The sequence below is a fragment of the Lissotriton helveticus genome, chromosome 1_1, assembly GCF_964261635.1.
Source record: "Lissotriton helveticus chromosome 1_1, aLisHel1.1, whole genome shotgun sequence".
Classification (NCBI taxonomy): domain Eukaryota; kingdom Metazoa; phylum Chordata; class Amphibia; order Caudata; family Salamandridae; genus Lissotriton; species Lissotriton helveticus.
The window spans coordinates 597,300,656-597,316,887 of NC_136057.1; the positions used below are offsets into that span (position 1 = coordinate 597,300,656).

A 16,232-nucleotide genomic window follows, 5' to 3' on the forward strand; every position below is an offset into this window, starting at 1 on the left:
CATTATAGGCCTGGGTAGTCACCTAACCTTTCATCTACATTTACCCTGCGATTGTACTGCATAACCGGTTTGGGGCTGACCTTTTACCTAGTTAGGTGCTGCATAAATGCTGTGTGGTTTTCTTAGAAAACTAGCCTCATTTATTGTGCCTGTGGATACTCTGAATCACCAAAAAACAAACATTTAGAAAGAGGGTCCAGAGGCTAGATTAACAACCCTGTCAGACATATGCCCCAATACTATGCATGAACAAAAAAAAGAATGTCTGAGGGTCAAAGTGAAATACTAATGTGTGTAATGGAAGGTACAATAAAAATAGGTTGGATGAAAGTGCAATATGTGCTACACAACACAATCCCACAATTGGGAAAAAGTGCCCATCAGTTCCCAAACGGTTCCGCCCTAGTCATCATCTGGGCTCTCCTTACCCAGGAGAAAGTTTTCTATGTATGTTCGAGTCAATTAATGTTATGACTTTTTAGACTAGATGTAGATGATACATAAAATATGTGATGAGTGGAACCAAAAATAGTTATAATTGTAGTAAATATGGGTAACTGTTTTGCAGTGCTCAAATGTGAATAAACAAACGTGTGGTGTAATAAAATCAGGTAGAGATTGAGTTGAGGGAATCAATTTTAATGGTTTCTCTCAACTCTCCCAATGTTAAAAATTGTAGAAACGTGAATTAACTGGCAGATTTAACAAAATATCCGCCTGCAAGTAGGGTCAACATGTTTCAGCATCGGTGACTATAAATGCGTCACTGCTTTCATCAGGACCTAGATATATACAGCTACTGCAAGAAAGGAAAAAGAATACCTGAATGATTTCGGGATATTCCTTATTCTTCTCCAACCTGTTAAGAATCAAAATTGTACCAAACACAAACAATACATCCGCGTTACACAGAAATGAACAATATTAATTTGTCCAAATCTTAAAAGCAAATTAAGTGCGAACTTAAGTGAATATGGTGAAAATTCCATTATCCCACTTCACACTCGCTTACCTAATTGGTAGGAGGAAGGGTCATCACCCCACCTGGCAGCTGCTCAGGTGTGTGGAGCACCGCTCTGGTAACAAGACAAAACATAAACAAGACTCACATAGACATTTCACAGGTAAAGACCAAATCATGGTCAACATATATCTCAATATAGATCTTTGTTATGCATTGGCCTGTCAGATGTTTAAGAATGGACTCGGTCAGCGAGTGATATGTGTGGTAATGCAAACTGCTGATCAACTGTTAAGTACACTGACGTGGTATTTCTTTAATAAACTGCCGCAGTCTTTCAACTTTTTTCAGAAAGCCCACAGATCGTGTTGAGCCAAATAATTATACCCTGCCCTGGCATCGAGTCTTAAGCTGGAGCAATATATTATACTTAAAAATTATCATTGTTCCTCGCTCAGGTCTTTGCGAGAATAGCGCTTGAAAAACCCCTTTAACCCAATGATACAACCAACTGTTAAGTAAACTGACGCGGTATACCTTTAATAAACTGCCGCTGTCTTTGAAAGCCTCCAGATCGTGTTAAGCCAAGTAGTTATACTGCCCTGGTATCGAGTATTATGCTGGAGCAATATCTTATTCTTAAAAACGATCATTGTTCCTAGCTCCGATCTTTGCACGTGTAATATTCGAATCAACCCTTACCCCAGTGGTGCAGGTAACCGCAAAAAGTTATCAGGAAAGGACTAACCTTTCCGTCGGTACACCGGGCGTCCCTCTGTGCTCGCTGGGGGGCGCCGGTGTTCGCGTGTCAGGCATCTTTATTGTTTGAACAAGTCACTGCGATCCCGCGTGACTAGCAGTACCACGTGGGGACACGAACTACAAAACCCCAAGAATGTTGGGAATTGTAGTTTACTAAAGAAAAAAGGTCAGTTTTTTTAAAAAATCGACCACTCCTGCTCGGTCATATAACAATGTTCACTATAAGATCGTTTTTTTTTGTAAAAATGATTAACTGGTGGACAGGTCTGACTAGTAGTGCACCCCTTATAAAAAGTATTTTTAACATGATTCTAGAGAGTGACATCTCACTTGGTGGTCACATGACCCTGGAAATACAAAACCGCTAAGTTGATGGAAACTGTAGTATTTTCTTTATAAATGAGAATAATCATATTGGAGCACTACTGAACATAGGATAAATATTACATTTATTACATAAAAAAGTATTATCAGAAGTGCCAGAACGCATATTTTTGGGCGCTTATGGAATGTAATGCGGTTTATTTCATAAATTGTACTTCACTTCTATTTGGGCAGTATCGGATGTAAGATGAATGCCATGTTTTTATGCTAACAGAATTTCAAAGGTGCTAAAATCTCGTGGATATTAACATTTTGAATGAGGGAGCGACCTGCAATAAACTATTTGTAACCTACAAATATGTTGTGGGGATTTCTGCGCTCTATGTCTTGTGGAAGGTGTGCTGTACAGTCATTCTGATGAGGAGATTCCATATGCACCCAGTTAGAGAGACATCCACGGGAATATCTTCATTCAGGCCCCCTTTATCACTATTCATTTTGTAAATCCATTTTTGTTCTTTTTTGAGTAGGTACCTTGTGATATCTGCTTCATGTTCCGGAATGGTAGGTTGTTCGAGGACAGTCCATTTGAAATCATTAGGGCCATGACCGACCTCCAGAAAATGCGCTGTTAGTCGAGTTGCCTGCTTACGGCAACGTATTGTGCTTTTATGCTCCGATATTCTTAGTTTTATCTTCCGGGTGGTCATGCCAACATAGTGCAGCTGGCAAGGGCACGTGATCAAGTAAATGACGTTGTCACTATTACAAATTGTAAATTTCCGCTGCTGCCATGCTCTGTTAGTACCAATGTCCACAGACAAAGATTTTGAAGTCTGTGGACAAGCCGCACATATCCCACAAGGATGGTGGCCCACCACTGCAGGCAGGTCCCACAGAGTCCCAATCTGACGAGGAGTCTTGTTTCTAGGCCGCGTATGAACTAACTTGTCTCTCAAGTTAGGACCTCTTTTGAAGGCAAATAGAGGACGCTGTATCAGGTCACCTCCGGTGTTCAGGATGGACCAGTGTTTTAGTACGATCTTCTGTACTGAGTTGGATTTTGTGTTGAAAGTATTGACACAAGTGATCCGGTCCTGCTTTTCTCTTCCAGTACGTAATTCCAAAAGGGCCTCACGGTTGTTATTTGAGGCACGTTTTTTGGCCTGTCGAATGGTCTTTTTGGGGTATCCTCTATTCTGCAGTTGTTGTTCAAGATTGGAGGCATGTTTTTCAAAAGTTGTTTTTTGCGAGCAATTCCGTTGGATCCTAAGGAATTGGCCAAAGGGTAAATTGTTCCTTAATGACCGCGGATGGCAACTCTCATAACTGAGAAGTGAGTTACGGGCCATTGGCTTCGTATACAGTTCAGACTCAAGCCCAGTGGATGTTGTCAGAATCAAAAGGTCGAGAAAGGGCAATTGGATCTTGCTGTAATCAATGGTAAACCGTAGAAATTGATTTTGTCTGTTTAGCCATTGATGAAAAAGAAGAAGGTCCTCCGCTGTCCCACGCCATATTACCAGGACATCATCGATGTAACGCTTCCAAATGCGGAGCGAATGATGAAAGGGGTTCCCAGGTGTTAGAACTATTTCCTGTTCAAAGTGATGTACAAACAAATTTGCTAAACTCGGCGCGAAAACGCTGCCCATGCTGGTCCCGGCAATTTGGAGATATAGCGTATCTTCGAATTTAAAATAGTTCTCTTTCATGGCAATCTCTGCCAAGCTCATGAAGGTTTCGTTTTGTGGAATAGATGTGTATAATGATTCCACATCGAAGGAAACCAAGATGTCAGTAGAAAGATCGAATTCTACTTCAGGCAAGAGTCTGAGGACATCTTTGGTGTCCTGCAAAAAGAGAGGGGTTCTAAAAGAGACCCAATTCCCGATATTATCGGGCGTCCTGGTGGTGGTCTTTGGGGTTTATGTACCTTTTGGTAAGGTGTAAAAATAAGGTATAGTAGGATAGGTATTCCTTAGAAACAGTGCTTCCTGTGGGGTTATCCAGCCTTCCGTCACTGCCTCTTCAACCAGATGGCCAATCATGATTGTTAGTCTCTCAGTTGGATCGATTAGTAAAGGAACGTAGGATTTAGTATCTTGAAATTGACGCATGCATTTTTTGCGGTACGCGATGTTATCCTGCAAGACAATGGCCCCACCTTTATCTGCCGGTTTTATTATGGTTCCCTCATTAGAGGTAAGGCTGCGAAGAGCATCTTGCTCTATCTTTGGTAAATTGACAAAGGAATTTGTCTGTGACCGAAAGAGGAGACGCATGTCATTTTCAACAGCATTTTCAAAGGTGATGACTTTAGCTGGAATGCCGGCGAGTGGTGGAGAAAAAGTGGAAGGTTTTCTCAGTCCCGTATTGTTATCCAAGGTTTCAGACTCTTCCTCGTTTTTATTTGCAAAGAAAAAGTGCAACCTTATCTTTCTGAAGAATTTTGCCATTTCAGTTTTTGCGAGGAATTCGTCACCTTGCTGGGTAGTGACAAAACCCCAACCTCTGTTCAATAGAGTTTCTTCTGTGTCTGTCAAGACATAGGAGCTCAGGTTCACTACGAGACCGTCTCGTTGCTGGTCCGCGCTCCCTCTTGCGGGATCTTCTTCCCGCTCCTCAGGTCCATTGTGGGCGGTTGTGTCTGTGGTAGTGGTCCCCAGTTCATCCGTGGATTCGATCCCTGTCTCCTCCGACCTCTCGATCCCCGTCCAAACCCTTTAGTGAACTACAATTCCCAACATTCTTGGGGTTTTGTAGCTCGTGTCCCCACGTGGTACTGCTAGTCACGCGGGATCGCAGTGACTTGTTAAAACAATAAAGATGCCTGACACGCGAACACCGGCGCCCTCCCCCCCCCCCAGCGAGCACAGAAGGACGCCCGGTGTACAGACGGAAAGGTTAGTCCTTTCCTGATAACTTTTTGCGGTTACCTGCACCACTGGGGTAAGGGTTGATTCGAGTATTACCCGTGCAAAGATCGGAGCTAGGAACAATGATCGTTTTTAAGAATAAGATATTGCTCCAGCATAATACTCGATACCAGGGCAGTATAACTACTTGGCTTAACACGATCTGGAGGCTTTCAAAGACAGCGGCAGTTTATTAAAGGTATACTGCGTCAGTTTACTTAACAGTTGGTTGTATCATTGGGTTAAAGGGGTTTTTCGAGCGCTATTTTCGCAAAGACCTGAGCGAGGAACAATGATCATTTTTAAGTATAATATATTGCTCCAGCTTAAGACTCGATGCCAGGGCAGGGTATCATTATTTGGCTCAACACGATCTGTGGGCTTTCTGAAAAAAGTTGAAAGACTGCGGCAGTTTATTAAAGAAATACCACGTCAGTGTACTTAACAGTTGATCAGCAGTTTGCATTACCACACATATCACTCGCTGACCGAGTCCATTCTTAAACATCTGACAGGCCAATGCATAACAAAACTCTATATTGAGATATATGTTGACCATGATTTGGTCTTTACCTGTGAAATGTCTGTGAGTCTTGTTTATGTTTTGTCTTGTTACCAGAGCGGTGCTCTACACACCTGAGCAGCTGCCAGGTGGGGTGATGACCCTTCCTCCTACCAATTAGGTAAGCGAGTGTGAAGTGGGATAATGGAATTTTCACCATATTCACTTAAGTTCGCACTTAATTTGCTTTTAAGATTTGGACAAATTAATATTGTTCATTTCTGTGTAACGCTGATGTGTTGTTTGTGTTTGGTACAATTTTGATTCTTAACAGGTTGGAGAAGAATAAGGAATATCCCGAAATCATTCAGGTATTCTTTTTCCTTTCTTGCAGTAGCAAAGCAGTGACGCATTTATAGTCACAGATGCTGAAACATGTTGACCCTACTTGCAGGCAGATATTTTGTTAAATCTGCCAGTTAATTCACGTTTCTACAATTTTTAACATTGGGAGAGTTGAGAGAAACCATTAAAATTGATTCCCTTCGACTCAATCTCTACCTCATTTTATTACACCACACGTTTGTTTATTCACATTTGAGCACTGCAAAACAGTTACCCCTATTTACTACAATTATAACAATTTTTGGTTCCACTCATCACATATTTTATGTATCATCTACATCTAGTCTAAAAAGTCATAACAACATTAATTGACTCTAACATACATAAAAAACTTTCTCCTGGGTAAGGAGAGCCAGATGACTAGGGCGGAACCGTTTGGGAACTGATGGGCACTTTTTCCCAATTGTTGGATTGTGTTGTGTAGCACATATTGCACTTTCATCCAACCTATTTTTATTGTACCTTCCATTACACACATTAGTATTTCACTTTGACCCTTAGACATTCTTTTTGTTGTTCATACTCTGAATCACAGCAGGATTACCATCTTCTGCATAACAACTATGTATAAGGTTCATCACTATCTTCATCCTCGGCGGACATGACCCAGCAAGGTAGAACCCCTGAGGGTATCTTTAGGGTATATAAACACCATATCTTTGCTGGGGCAGGTTGTGGAGAAAGACTTCCATGCTTACACGAGATGCTGAGGTCCATGCACGCAGACACTCCAGCATGCAAATACTCCAGTATGCAGTGGTCTGACCTCCCTCGCAGGGTATCCTACTGGAGACCAAGACAGGGTCCTTCATTCTCTCACATCAGGTAATGGAGTTGGTTCTATCCTAGGGGGATTCTTGGCTATACACCTACATACATGCTAGGTACATTTCTGTACATCTAGTTAGGGTTAGCATCATAGGAGTATGCATTATACTGTCCTGTATTTATGTGCCTGCATGTATCCATTGTTTTAGCACTATGATCAAATTCTACCATCTGTTTACTCTGTTGGTGCTTATAACAGTATGCATCAGTTTCTGTCATATGGCTGTTGCAGCACACACATTTTACACTAGAATGAGGTTTAAATAAATGCTTATTGAAAACGTACCCATCATTAATTCTGTGTAACCCTCTGAGACAAAGTGAGCATGAGTGACTCAGCGAAAAGTACTGTTTCCACCATCCCTAAGGGGACAGGGTTGTCATGTTTGATAGATGGCAGAAACTATTTTCTCAATGGTAAGAGGGTTTAAAAGTGGCACTGTGAATTAGCTGGAATGCAGGCGAACATATCCAGTGGGGGTGTCTGAAATCAGTCTGTACACCAATCCCACAGTTTGTGGTCTAGTTGACAGTTGCTGGCAAACTATTTATAGCCATCTCCTTTCAGCATGTGCCACATACCTGAGCTGTAATGGAAGCAAATAATTTCAAGTAAGCAGATTTGGGATAAACAAACATATTTTTGGGCTATATAGGTGGAGCATGCAAACAAATTAAGGGTTTGGGTGTTGATGAGTTACCATATAGCTGGTCAAAAAAGAATATCCTTTGCTCACCTTTCAGGCAGTCCTAGGATTTCAAAACCACAATAGTCCACTCATCCTCACTCCCTATATTACAGAACACTGACATGGGAGAACGGCAACTCCGGATGGGAGCAGGGCTGGCTAGAACACTAGACAATACCTCCTGGAATTGAGTTTTAGTCTAATCTTTCAACCATGCATGGTCCCTATCCGTTTTCTACTTGCTTCCATTTACGCATGTTTGTTTATGTATTTTTGATTATTTTTTTAGCATATCAAATTTAAATGTGTTTGATTTTCCAATACTCAATTGATTGATTAATTGAATACCATTTTAATGAGAGTGTAAAGTTTTGGATAACTTCACACACATTTATTTTTTGAACACGTTTCCTCTTTTCTTTGTTTTTTCGAGGGCTGAGACTTCCCGGGGAGAAGAAATTGGAGACAACTGAAGTGAGCTTGATCTCTGAAGAAGACCTGCTTGACAGTATTTTTCATGCATGCGACATAGAGCACCGAGGTGATTAACTGGAATTTTATTTTGAGCATGCTGACTGGTTTGCATTTGAAGGGACTGCAAGTGCAGTTTAGTTAAGTCGAACTTGGTAGAGTTTCCAAGGAAAGTTTTTGCAGATATAGGTCTTTGCGAACATCGCACACCCTCTACTTGTTTCATGATGTTTCCATTCTAATTTGAAGACCGTGATGTATTCATTAACTTTAAAGTGATTTATTTTTGTTGTGCTTCAGTCTATGCAAAGGATTGTTATCTGTCCTGGTGACGTCACAAGGTTTTGTTTGATTCTGCAGAAATATTAGATTCTATTCTCGTCTCGTAAAAAGCATCCACTTTAATTGGATCCACGTTGTTTTGGCGTACCAGAGGCATTAGCAAATACGAAAGAGGAGGCCGGAGTAATGTTGCCCTGCTGTTTAAGGATAATCTTAGGACCTACACTTCATAATTTATCTTCTTTTCTACTGGACCTGAAGTTCTAAAACCTGCAAGAATTCTCTGTACCCAGCCAAAAATAAAACTGCATACTTAATATACATAGAAATGGAGAAGGCAGGGGTTGGAAGGGCGCAGCCAAGTAAAAGCATCTATATTGCCAATACACAAATAACCGTAAAGTAACCCCTCAAGACTAAGTCAAAAAGGAAGATTAGTTTGGAGCCATTCTGAAGTCATCCAATAGCTTCAGCCAGGCTATTCTGGCAATTATCTGGGGAAGTCATCCCAGGCCATCCTGAAGTATGCCTATAGGACAAAATATTTAAATGAGATGACTCTAGAGCAGGCCTGCTCTAGAGTCATCAGGGAAACTACTCCAGGGTTAGTTCCTGATTACTTCAGTGGAAAACATGTGATGATAATTTACTACTGCAGTATGAGTTCAAGATTAGGTTGGATTTCTGCATGGGTTCCCGATTACTTTTGTGGAAAACATGTGATCATTTACTATTGCAGGATGATCCCCGGATTACGTTGGATTACTCAGGATGATCCTAGGAGCATTTTAGGATGGAGATGTATTTTTACAGTATGATCTTGTGATTACATAAAAATGCGGCTGCGTTACTCAAGGATGATCCCAGGATAAATTTAGAATAGGGCTTTATTAGTTGATAATGACTTCATAGTGGGGATGTACTACCTCAAGATGGGATCTGGCTGTATTACTCCATGAGGATTTCAAGATAGGGATGTAATACTCTAAAATGATCTCACGTAGTACTTGGTAAGCATTGTTTGACATGCTGTGGAAGTTAAGAATTCAACTTTTTTTTTACATGTCTGCAGAGTAGATCATTGCTACAAAAAACCCACAAATAACTGCTTCATGGACTGTCTCCAAATTAAAAGAAAAGTGGATTCATAGTCCGAAAAGAAGAAAAACACTCGCAAACTATTCAATGGAGGCATGCGCTGCTCGTTATTACTCTAAATGGGTACCTAGCATCTAATCACAAGGGTCTAACTTTAGAGAACTCTTCTGATTTCCTGAAAGCAGCAATTCTTATTTAAGAAAATGCTGTAGTTAGACTCTCCTGTTTGACTTGTAAAAGACATTCACATCAGCACCGTCCTTGCTAGTCAGTCACACTGTGATCAGAGGGATAGGCAGGTATTCTCTCAGCAGTTCTTGGATCACCATGGCATACGTTTAGCTGTTCACTGTGTTGTGTGCACAGAAAACAAGAAACCGGAAAAGGAAATTTGGCTTGGAATTCAATCCAGGTTACCACAGAAAACATACCTAGCCTTACCTATGAGGACTCCAGGGTATAGTTGGATTACTCCAGTGCAATTTCACAATTACTACCTGATACATGTTCTGTGAGCAACTTAATACTACTGGTGTGTTAACTTATTACACAGAGAAGCACTAATATTATTGCACCAAATCATTATCTAGAAGGTACATGTTGTAGGCACCGCTTCCAAATATTGAATCAGTATGTTATGTATCAGTATCTCCCCAACAAATATGGTTGCAAATCCTGTAATAAAAATGCAAAATGGTCTACATTTGTTTAAAGGCAATCGCAGACCTAGTAGCCTCCTGAATGCAGGATGCCACCCTATCAGTGATGGTGTCCAACTGGAGTGCGTCACATTGTGTAACCTATCTCATGAAAATTGAGGTAACAGATCAGATTATGTTCCACTCAATCTGAGTTTTCTGAACCAACATTTGTACACCGGTCATTTTCCAAAAATTATTTACTGGTCACAAAAATACTGGCTGAAATTTGCAACCAGTATTTAGCGAGCAGCAAATAGTACATGTGGCCTCTGCTAATTTGAGTGGTAGGCTACTGCTTTTCATTTTCCTCTACTGCCTACAGTTTTTACCCTTCCATTCTAAAGCTTTTCTTGAGAACAGCGCAGCCTTGCCAATACTATCGTTTACGTTAAGAGTCAAAATATAAAAAGCCAGGCTTAGTAGAGCCCAATACAGAGGTTTGTGACCAGATGGCTAGTCGGAGAATCTAGCTATTGGGACTGGTGAATGAACCCATTCAATAGATACTTTGCAAGGGAGCTTCTTGAAGTGTGATGAAAGTATATAGAGGTTATCATAAAGAAAGTCAACAACCATGCATGTCTTAAGTCTAAAGAACCAGGTATGGTGGCACTCTGAAGTGCTTGTTCACACACCAGTCCCAGCTGAGTGGCGCTTACCCCGTACAGTGTTAATGAAAAGGCACAGGTATATCCAGGAGCCACCTATCAACTTGTGCTCTTTGATAACCACCAGCTCCTGGACTTTTCAGCCACGCACCTCAGCGCTCCATCTTTGGATGTTCTAATGGAAGAATCCACTTTATTTCACAATGCTGCTTCAACTTTGTATTATAAAGTGTGGAAGGTGGAAATTATTTTGATCAGAGATGGAATCTGGACATTTTTGTAATTGCTGCAAATGAATATAAGAACGACCTGAAGTTGTCATGACTTCACTGATTACATATGAATTCATGCTACATACCTCTGCGGTACCAATTTCCCCTGCCTGTTTGCCATGCCTTATAGCCACTCCACCATCAAGTACTGCTCTCTGTTGCCACTAATACTAGCCAGTTTAGATCACTCGCTGCAGTTCTACCTCAGTCTGTCTCTCTTCTGACACCAAACAGTATCCATCATGTCAAGTAACCATTCTGTGTGCCTGTCTTGGCACCAAAACCTCTTCCCTTTTAAACTTATTAGTCCACTCTTCTTTTACCCTTCTCCTATGTTACTCAACTCCGTCTTCACCTGCCCTACATCCATTCCTCCCACCTGTCCCTATTCTCAACCATCCTCATCATGCATCTCATGTTCTTTCCTGTCACAAAGGCACTGCATCTCCCATCTGTCACATCTCACTTCACCTTATGTTAACCATCAGCTATAAAACACGTTTACCACCAATTTCCTGCTCTCATCTGTGGCGTATCTCCTGGGTTCCCCTTGTGCCTATTCCGTGAATTCACAGCCTATTTAATGAACATAATCTCTCCTCAAGCAACTCATTCCCTTGCTCATCTATAATTTATTGCTACTGTGACCTGTCCCAGCTACATATATACATTTCTCAAAACATCTACGTGAGGTTACCGTTTCCCTGGCCATGTCTGTGAATCAAACTGTCACATTCTGCCACCAGTCCTTTAATCCAATATCCTCCAATCCCACCCTCTTCCAACAACCATATATTTAAAATATCTATACCGGTCCTCCCTCTGTCATAATCCCCTCTAATTGCCTCGTGTCACATTGTCACACTCATTAGGTTGTCCACACAGCATGCAAGCTCCCTTCTGTCAGCTCAACCTTATACCAACATCAGCAAGTGGCCAAGTGAGGCAAACACTCATAGAATTTCATGAAACGGTAGGTCATGAATTCAAATCCCTCCACCACAAATGTAGTCTTCCATCCTTCTGAGATTGACAAATGGAGATGAAGATGAAGCAGTGTAACGGTAACAACGTTAAGGAGGCAAAGTAAATTTGCGTGAAAAAAACGTTATCAAAGTCAGGAAAGCAAAGATTGGAGTGGAAGAAATTAAAATGGTGAGAATAAAAAGAGGGGAACGGAAGGGGGTGAGGGGAGGTGAGAAAAGGGGACCTAGAAAAGAGAGCGTAAATGGGGAGAGAAAGGAAAGTGGATGGGAAAGACTGAAAAGCGCAAAGCAGTTAGTGAGGGAAGAGCAAAAGCAGAGCGAAAAGAAAAGCGGGAACAGCCTGAAATTAGAATGGAGAGTAGGAAAGGAGGGAGGTGAGAAGGGGAGGAAAAAAGCAGATATTGAGGGAGAGCAAGAAAGTGGGTATATCTTTGCGTCATAATACATTCAGTAATAAAATATGTAAAGTTGAGGGATGACACAGCTGTATGATTCCCGGGCAATCTTCACCTAATGCATGACTCCGCGTTCCAAGACACACAATATCGATTATTTTAGTGTGCTAGGGTTATCTGCCAACAAAGGATGCCTTCCTGGCATTATAAGAGATGCTAAAGTGTGTTATCTTATCAGGATGATTTTTGGTGGAGAATCGCAAGACTTTCAGACAAAAAAAACCACTACCACCTCGTTCGAATTGAAATCCCACATTCAGAAAGGCTCCCAAACACTTGCTCTTTTGCATTAACAAAGCATGAAATTCAACTGAGTCAGTCTGCTGTTCTGGTGTTGAGAGGCGAACTCATACACCCCCATAATAGTAATGGGAGTGCCACTGAGGTTTGAGGCGACCTCAAGTTAAATGCCTGCTCTGGCTCAGGTCAAAGACCTCTTGATAGCTCAGCTCCTTTTGTGGACAAGGTTTCGCAGGAGATGTGGTTTAGTGGTTAAAATACCAACCCTGGTATGTGGGGAACCAGGAGTGGCAGAGCGAGCGTGTCATGGGCCCTAGTGCAAGAAAGGGAGTGCCCCCCTGTTTGAATTGTAAAATACAGTAATAATCAGTCAGTGGGCCCACCAGGTCTATGAGCCCTCTCACAGGTGTACCTGCTGCAACAATGAAAGATACGCCCCTTGCAAACAGGTTCTTATCCCAGCCTTGGTTCAACATCCTGTGAATTCAGCCTAATGTCCCTGTGCTGACAAAACAAAAGTGTAATTCAGTTTGTGTTGAAGTCCTCTTATGTCCTTGGCCATGGTTTGCGCTATATAAAATCACCAAAAAAGTGGTTTAACTGTCACCCATGCGCTTCACATATAGCAACAAGTAAAGACAAGGAATTACTTTTGATGGGAACACGAGATAACCATCTAGTGGCCGCTGAATTGCTGCAGTGGGAAATTATGAAACCGGAATCAATTCCGGCTTCCCCACTTAAACAAATTGTGTGATCCTGGACAAATACCATTTGTTCATTATTACACATGAGAGAGTATACAGTCAAATACTTGATTAGTGCAGCACAAAAACCTCTCCTGTTTGATTTAATTAACTTCGGTGTTGCAGTCTGTATAATCAGATCGAGGTCACATACATATAGGGTGCACATGACAGTAGACTTGCCTCATAGCTCCCTATTAGCATTATCAAGGTGTAGGCAGGACATTTTCTTTATTCATGTCACTTTTAATAAATAGTTTCTCAAAAAGAGGAACCGGGAGCTTTTTACCCAGGTCCTGCACATGTGCTCCCAACTAGGATATGCAAAAAATGAAGGATTGTGCAGTTCCTAAAGTGGAGGTGAGTAAAGGAGTGATCAGGTCTTTTATGGATTGCCCTCACATACCCCAAAGGATGTCATGCGTCATCATAGGGTGTTTGCTCCTCGTTGGGCCGGCACTGCAATGCCCGACTGGCACCCGTTCAGGGGCTCAATGCCCGAGATCTTTTTATGAAGCTGTTGGGTGTTAGGGGGGGGATATGTGGACAAGGTAGTGAGTGAGCGGTGCAGAATAAAAAAGGTCTGGTACTGTTCTAAGTAATGAATTTTATTCTGAGGGTGTACTCGCCTAACTAAAATTGAGTGATCCCTGCCTGAGAGTAAAGATCCTACAGGGTCTGTCTAGTGAGGGTGGTCAACGTGTTTCTTGCCTTACAACCCCTGGTGGGTCTAACGGCAATTCGTCAGGACCGGTGTATTAAAATGTGCGAGAGGGTACTCTTGACTCTTACACTACCACAGTGCAGTGTATCATTGAATAACCAGTGGTGCCATCTAGAGCCATGGCGTATAGCCTGGACGTTTGAGACCTGATAAAAATGAATTAGAAGAAAGAGGTAACCTGTTAGAGCAAGGGTAGTCCGTCCCGTAAGGATACTCCCCTAATCCTGGTGAAATTGAAACGCCATCCTTCAAGTGAACTCTCATGTCAACTGGTCGTGAAAGGGATCTATAACTGTACAATTATGCTCTCACACCGCCAGTTACATAATTGTGGTCCACAGACAGAGCACTTAGGAGGTATGCTGGTAGAAAGTACCAATAGGACTGCGGGTCGTAAAGGTAGTAGAAATACCAACCAAATCCATTATTGCATAAAAGAAAAATTGTGGACAGTTAATCATTGTCGTGCAAAGCAAGGCATGTGTTCTACTTTTGCTGTTAGAACTAGCGTGCCTTCGGGTGCCATATGCATTTAAAATTAATCGTGGTGATCACTGAGTTAAAAGTTGATTGAAATGAATATCAATAAAGGCATACCGCTGTGTGTTGTGGCCGCCGGGGGAGGATTGCATTTACATTTTCACCTCGTACCTTAATGGCCAATAAGACAAACAATGCCTCTTAGTCATACTTATGCCAAATATGGGATTATCAATAAGTCTTCTGGTCCTCTCGCACGCACTCACACTCACCCAGATATCAAAGGAATAGTGCAGACAGGGTCAAAATAACAGAGCACTTCGTTGCTTGATCCTGTCAAAGAAACAACAAGAGAAAACGGGCGGGATGTGCCGGTCAAGTTCACTCTAGTATATGCTCTTTACCTTGTTGGTGCTTCTGTGCCGTCAAGCCTCAAGGAAGAATGCGCCGTCTACTTGCATGCGGGTGGCGCAGCAACTAGCTGTTGTCCTACTCCTGCTCTGAACCCCTTAAACCTGTCTGTGTGGACTGTGTATAAGTAAACGTCTATCGTAGCGTCAGGAACGTGAGTCAGCTAGACCAGTAACCACGGCAGCCATTTTGGGGTTATCCATCATACGTTATTCAAACTCCTTGTGGTGTCTGCCTTTGTAACACTAGCGACAGTGGGGGTGGGTAAGTCCTAATATGTTGCATGGCACATAATCGATACATGTTTCCTAAGTGTGGTACATTTGCCCAATTTGGTAATGGTGCCTGTGATTATTTTGGCACAAGTTGTTCTACTATCTTTAAGTTTGTTGGAGCAATAGAAAAGACAGTATTGTATTGCTGTTTTTTTGTATTCGGTTAGAAGTGTAGGTTATCTGTGTGTCAGTGTACGTGGGGGACCTAGATGCCTCAACTGGTACTGACATGGTCCTATACATAGTAAGAAATTTGAACCAAGTCCCTATCATAAAAGTGATTGTGGGAAGGTCTGGTATTATTCTAATGTCTAGTATCTCAGGAATGATCACCTTGGAAAAAGACTAGTGAAGTAGGATCGTGGAGGGTCCTCTGCCAATGGTCTTGTGCGCTGGATGCCGCACTTAGCCATGTCATGTTTCCCAAGGGATTGAGTTGAATGTAGCAAATAGCAATATACATATTTGACTACGGTCAGAATGGAGGGTACTAGGTACAGTTTAATTTGACCCACAGGATATCATCATTAAGGTTCCCAATGTGGCTAGAATGCTTAAAGATCCATTGTTGTTCTTTCCTGAACAGGGCATCTTTGCTGATATGGGGGGGTGCTCCCAAAATAGTCAGCTGTGTGTTGTGATTCGTTTTGCACCTAATATTGCTACAGTGTTCTATGAGTCTGGTCTTGACGGGTCGTGTGGTCAAGCCCACATATTTGAAGTGCAATGGACATGTAATAAGGTACACACAATTGCTAGTATTGCAATTCGTGGGTTTCTTTTGTTGCCAGGTGAGGACAAGATCACTAATTTGCTTGCACTAGTGAGGGGACTGACGATACCCTGGCGACAAGGATAGTGGCCCGTCACAGGAGGTAAGTTCCACAGCCGGTTACTTTTTGGCAGTTCTTTCCATGGTCTAGTACTAATCCGTAGATCTTTAAGGTTAGCAGTTAGTAGTTCTTTTGTACATCCATCTTGGCTTATCCATGGTCAAGTCCCCTAGGTGTAGGATTCTCCATTGTTTGTTAATAATATGTTTGATGTTAGATTGCGGTGTAAATGTGGTGACACGTCATTTGTTCTGTGCAAAT

At 41.9% G+C, this 16,232-nt stretch overlaps 1 protein-coding gene across 5 annotated transcripts in view; it reads left to right on the forward strand.

Moving 5' to 3' along the window:
* Positions 1-16,232, forward strand: part of IRAG2 (inositol 1,4,5-triphosphate receptor associated 2) — a 1,168,119-nt gene that overhangs the window by 47,422 nt on the left and 1,104,465 nt on the right. For 4 of the 5 annotated variants that reach the window (XM_078674100.1, XM_078674103.1, XM_078674101.1 and 1 more), the window contains exon 3: positions 7,823-7,930. The exons of the other annotated variant lie outside the window; for it this stretch is intronic. In XM_078674100.1, coding sequence (XP_078530226.1) covers positions 7,823-7,930 — 108 coding nt within the window. The remainder of the gene's footprint in view (positions 1-7,822; positions 7,931-16,232) is intronic. 5 annotated transcript variants of the gene reach the window in all.